At 47.2% G+C, this 6,000-nt stretch overlaps 1 protein-coding gene across 3 annotated transcripts in view; it reads left to right on the top strand.

Annotated features, from left to right (window-relative positions):
• Positions 1-830: 830 nt before the first annotated feature.
• BPI (bactericidal permeability increasing protein) overlaps positions 831-6,000 on the top strand; it is a 35,362-nt gene continuing 30,192 nt past the window's right edge. For all 3 annotated transcript variants that reach the window (XM_082361966.1, XM_082361965.1, XM_082361967.1), the window contains exon 1: positions 831-4,376. In XM_082361966.1, the coding sequence (XP_082218092.1) occupies positions 3,935-4,376 (442 nt within the window). In that variant the 5' untranslated portion in view covers positions 831-3,934. The remainder of the gene's footprint in view (positions 4,377-6,000) is intronic.

Raw genomic sequence — 6,000 nt, 5'->3', positions numbered from 1 at the left:
AAACTCCTGCTGAGGTAATATATTTTCCTATGATTTAAGCCATGCTGAGTTGGTATAGCAGGAGAGAATTTGAGTGGATGACAGAATTTTTCTATATTCTTATTGTGATCCTGGTTACATACACATAGCTATACATGCATTACAATTCATAGAACTAAAAGAAACTATAAGAAGTAAATATGGCATAATGTTAAGATTTTATAAACCTGGGTAGTCTATTCTTATCTATATGTTTGAAGTATTTTACAATAATGATAAAAAGACCAAAAAAGAGGAGGAAGAAGAAGAAGAGGAGGAAAAGGAGGAGGAGACATTGGAAGAAGCCTGTTTAGATGCAATGGCTGGAGCTGCTGCAACCATCTTGCAACTGTCAATGAAAAATTAATCAGTAGATCTAAGAAAGAAATGAAACATTTTATTCACGCCAAATTGAGGATTATAACCCAGGAACCGAAGAAGTTAATCTGTGAACTTAGTTCCTGCTTCTTCATTCTCTGGCCACTGAATAAAGCTTGTATTGTTTCAATCTAAAACAAAACAAAACAAAATGAAAAAACAAAAACAAAATAGCCCAGGAACAGCATCTCAGAAAGCTCTGAGAACTGTTCCACCCATCAGAAGTCAAAACACAGTTACATAAGTTTTTTGAGACAGAGGGCTGTACATTAGATGACGTATTATTGACATTTTACACAATCCAGATATGCAAGTACAAGGTGATGGGCCATGTGATCCCCTTACAAGATCAAGAAGGAATGTTATGTTTAAGGAGTTGTCTTGGTGATGCTAGGAAAATGTTACTCTTTTTTTTTTTTTTTTTTTTTGAAAATGTTACTCTTTAGGGTTGAGCAGGTATTTCTGCCAACGGGGAAGTTTTGGTCAATGCCTAACGCAGATGCACAACGCACAGTAGAGGGGAGAGAGGAGGCCAAAGGGCAGAGAAAATTTTTTACGTTTAAATTTTCTTGTCTTGCCATTAAATGTGAATTTGATTTCACACAACCATGAAAGAAGCCAGTGTGAGGGTAAATCTGAGACACTAGGATAGCAGAGCAGACAGGTGTGGAGAGATGGTACATGTCTGTTAGCTGTTGAGTTTTTTTTTTTAATTCCCATTTTTATTGCAAATTTGTTTGTTTTTGTTTTTCTTGGCCACACGGCATGTGGGATCTTAGTTCCCCAACCAGGGATCAAACCCACACCCCCTTCAGTGGAAGCACAGAATCTTAACCACTGGACCTCTGGGAAGTCCTGTTAGCTGTTGAATTAATCAGAACCTCAAACCTGCCCTCTCTCTGGACTTGGTCTCTGAGATATTATATGTGTTTATTGTTGAAGCCAAAGTGAGCTGGGGATTTCTATTCCTTGGGTTGAAGACATTGTCACTCATACCGTGTAGAGAGTCAGGCCTGAAGCAGTAGGACACCTCCATGGCCAGTGGCAGAGCTGAAAAGGAGGCCAGAGGGTCGCTGATGGACTCATCTGGATTTGACTGAACGCGAGCATCAGAGGGAAGCCAGTGGGGCTGGCTGCTTCAAAAACTTGCCTGTTGGTTTTAAGATTCTGATGTAGTGGCAGTGTAAGTCATCGTCATGTGAGTTTCCTCTTAATCCTTCTTTCCTGTATGACACCCTCACAGATGCAACATCTGCCTGGACCCAGGGGACTCAGGAATTTGGGGCAGTTAGAGCTGCAGGTGTTCAAAACTGTGTAAGATAACTCTTCAAAAATCTAATTTTCTGACAAGTCATGGATCTATGTGTTTTGGCGTCTATCTTCCTTGTACAGATACAGACATGTGAGTCTGGGGGCCCAGGAAGGTAGAGCTAGGGTGAGGACCCAGGGTGACAAGTCCTCTTGGAAAGGTAGAGGGGAGAATTCTTCTCTCCATGAAAGGCAGTGTGACCTTGATAGGGACATAATCGCTCTGTGACTCAGTTTCCTCAACTCCACAATGGAGAATAATATCCCACCCTCACAGGTTGTTTTTAGGCTTGGAGACAATATATGTAAAGTGTCTGCCACATAGTAGATGCTCTGTACATGGTCACTGTTTTCATTCTTAAGCAAGCCAGAAGGATTCTTGCTGTGGCGGGTTGGGGCAGGAAGGGAGACCCTTTTAGATACAGAGGAAGAGAAGAAAGAAAAAAAAAAAACCAAAAAAACCTCAGGAGGTCTCATGTCCTCCTGGCTCAATGGGCTTCATTAGGCTTTCATGAAATCAGAGTCGGGGAGACAGGGCGCCAGGGGGCTGATGAGGACTCAGCGGAAGAGAAGCCATCCTCCCCCTCTGCAGCCCCGCCCCTCCTCTAATCACCATGGAGACGGTGCGGCTGCCCAGCGGGATTCCCGCCCACACTGGGCCTGAGGCTGCTGCAAAGGGAGGGGCAGGGGTCGAGCAGACAGAGATCCTTCTGGAAAGCTGGTGTGGAGATGGGGAGTGTGTGCTGGTCACTGCCCCCCTCAACCCCCAAGACACTGAAGGACTCAGGATGGTGTGGGATGCATCTGCGTTTGAATCCCAGCTCTTCTAGCAGCTAGCTGCGTGACTGTGGGAAGAACACTTCCCCTCTCGAACCCTCAGGTTCCACATCTGTCAAAGGAAGGGGTAAAAAGGAATAAAAACAAAAGCTTGGTGAAGAAAACTGTAGGATGAGGAAGCAATGAAATACCGTGCAGTGCAGGTAGAAGGAGACAGAACCCTACATACTGTTCATTGAAAAAAGTGAACTTCACAGAACTGACCAGTGTGATTCTGTATTTCTTTGTTGAAAAACACACTCTACTACACTTACCAAAAGGGGGGGAGAGGGGAGAGAAATACTCTAAAATACACTTCTGCTTGTCCTCTCTGGAATTAGGGATTGCAGGTAATTTTTATTTTTTTGGTTCTTTCTCAAATTTTGGTCAATGAACATGGATTACTTTTAAAGCCAGAGTGACATTAATAGCTACCATTTGTGGGCTTATCATGCAGGGGTGTTGTGCTAGGTGCTTTATGTGGTTTAAAGCCCTTTATGTCTTCACAAAAACACAGGGAGGGAGGGTATTCTGTTTATCCCCACTTCACAGAGAGGAAATTGACGTTCAGAGAGGTTAAGGGGCTTGACCAAGGTCAAACCACCACAGAGTGGCAGAGTTGAGATTTAAAACCACAGTTAAGATACCAGACTCCAAAATTCAAGCATTTAATTATTACCATTTTTGCCTCTCAGGACAAAAAAATGCTAAAGGTTCTGTTTCCTTAAATGTTTTACTATGGAAAACATCAAGGAAATCAAAAGTAGAAAGACAAATATAATTTTCAGTTATAAAATGAATGAGTTCTGGGGATCTAATGCACAGCATGGTGACTATAGCTGAGAGTACTCTATTGTACACTTGGGATTTGCTAAGAGAGTAAATCTTCAACCTTCTCACTACACACACAGAATGATAACTACGTGAGGTGATGGATGAGTTAACGAGCGTGGTTGTGACAGTCACTTGACAATACACACATTTATCGAATTATCACCTTGTACCCTTTAAATGTACACTAGACCCTTGAACAATGCAGAGGTTGGGGCACTGACCCCCCCGACAGCAGCTGAAAATCCACGTATAACTTAGAGTCGGCCCTCCATATATGTGGTTCCACCATATCCGAGGTTCCACATCCGTGGATTCAACCAGCCACGGATGGTGTAGTACTGTAGTTATGTATTTATTGAAGAAAATCCCCACATAAGTGCACCTGCGCAGTTCAAACTTGTGTTGTTCAAGGGCCAACTGTATACAATTTTGTCAACTATACCTCAATAAAGCATTAAAAAAAAAGAAAAGAAAAATATAATGAACACTGATGTACCTACCACCCAGCTTCCAGGAAGTCCTTAGATAAAGGGATTGGGGTGAGGGTTCAGGGAGGGAGAAGGGGTGCTTAGAGAGGAGAATGATGCCCAGAGCCAGAAGTCTCAACCTACACACACCACACACACACCACACATACATACACACACAGCATGCCACACCGCACACACAGACACAGGGCTCCCGGGCTCTGCTGCTGGCTGCCCTGGGGCTGTGGCCCCGACCATGGTGGGGGACCGCAGGCAGGCAGCCGTCCACCCCCTCTCCCGCCCCTGCTCGTGTTCCTTCCTCTTTTCTACATTCCACTGACTTGTGCTTCCCCAGCTGCCTCATTTATAGGTCCCGGGTTCCCCTCCAAGGCCTCGAGGTTTTGGCAGCTCTGCAGGACGAAGACATGGCCAGGGGCCCTGATGACACGTGGAGGTGGGCGACCCTGGTGGTGCTGGCCGCCCTGGGCACAGCTGTGACAGCGACCACCAACCCCGGCGTCGTGGCCAGGATCACCCAGAAGGGCCTGGACTACGGTAATTGGATGCCTTCCTTTTCTCCCCTCCAACCTCTGAGGAGCACTGATTGAGCACCTGCTGTGTGCAGCCCTTTAAATCCAGTGTATGGCCTGCTCACAGCTCCTCCAAGGAGGCCCTCTTACCCCTGTGTTAATATGAAGAAGCTGAGGTAAGGTGAGCTGCCCAAGGTCACAGGGCTGGGAAGCGGCAGCGCTGGGGTTGGAGCCCTGGCCTGGAGGACCCCAAGTCCAGTGCTCAGGTCCCTCACGGTCCCCTCCCTCTACGCAATACCCAACTCGGGCTTCTAGGCCTTTCACTTCCTTCCAAGCTGGTTCTCAGCCCCGATTTTTGTCTCAAGGTCCCTGGCTCAGTCTTCAGTGTGGGGAGGCCCTCCCCCAGGGCAGGGGCTTGGCAGCCATATTGTGCACACTAGCCATCTGGGTGACCCAGAGAGGGTCCCCCAGGCCACGCATCCAGGCCCAGACAGAGGAGAGACTGGCATGAGGCAGCCCCCTGACCTGCTCAGATCGGTGCCAGGCACTGCGCTGAAAGGACGTACTGTTACTAGCGACCTTTACAGATGAGCAGACAAACTTGGAGGAGGGACTGGGAAGTGGGCGGCCTGGATCTGAGCTCTGGTCTTGTCAGATGTACCAGGGTGGGGCTGCTCAATGCTGCCTCTCAGTGGCAGAGAGATGAACTGCAGAACAGTGGGGGACAGCCAGTGCCAGAGAAATCAGACCCAGAAGGCAGAACCACAGCCGTGGTGGACCCCTGGGGAATCAGGACAGGACCAAAGGGACCTGGTATCCCACCCCTGAATCCCTACCCCAGCCCAGGCAGGACACCTCTGAATCCCAGGGGTGCAGACGGAAGGTTCCCCATGAGCTAGGAGAAAGGATTATGTCCCTGCTCTATACCCAGAGCTGGGGTGGTCCTGAAGTCTTCCAGAGAGCAGAGGCTTGGGCTCGGCCTTTAAGCCCGGAAGTCTTCATGTTCTGTCACAGCAGCCTCGGTTCTCCCTTCTACTCACACCCCATGTGAGAGTTGTGAAATACAGCAAAGCTGCTCATTCCCCCTCTTTACTTACACTGTTCAGTGGTTCCCTAGTGCCCTCAGTGGATGTCTTGGGCTTGGCATTAGAGACCCTTCAAGACCTGTTCGCTGCAGACCCACAGATCGTGGTCATCCCACATTTTCTTTTCCCTCCGGGCAGTGACAATCTATGCATTGTTTACTTTTGAACCCCCAGAAGGCCTATCCCAAGGCACAGGCTCTGGGACCAGAAGGCCTGGATTCAAATCCTGCCTCCATCACCTGCCAGCTGTGTGGTCACCTTTCTGAGTCTCAGCTTCCTCATCTGTGAACTGGGAGTTGTAACAGGACCTACTACCCAGGATTGTTCAGATTCAGTAACTTAATACGTGTATAGAGCCCAGAACTGTGCCTGGAACAGAGTAAGAGCTTGATAACTGTTATTATTACTATTATTATTCTTACTACTTCCTAACTGGCTCCTGGGATCCCTCATCCTACTACTTCTCTTCTCATTTAACGTGTTTGCCTTTTAACTGGTTTTTCGATGCTGTTAACCACGTAATAACTGATGGCAGAATTACTGACCCTGGAACATTCATTCATT

This window comes from Balaenoptera borealis (assembly GCF_965194805.1).
Source record: "Balaenoptera borealis genome assembly, chromosome: 16".
NCBI classification, from domain to species: domain Eukaryota; kingdom Metazoa; phylum Chordata; class Mammalia; order Artiodactyla; family Balaenopteridae; genus Balaenoptera; species Balaenoptera borealis.
The sequence above is the reverse complement of the archived record's forward strand: the minus strand, read 5'-3'. Positions and strand labels throughout refer to the sequence as shown.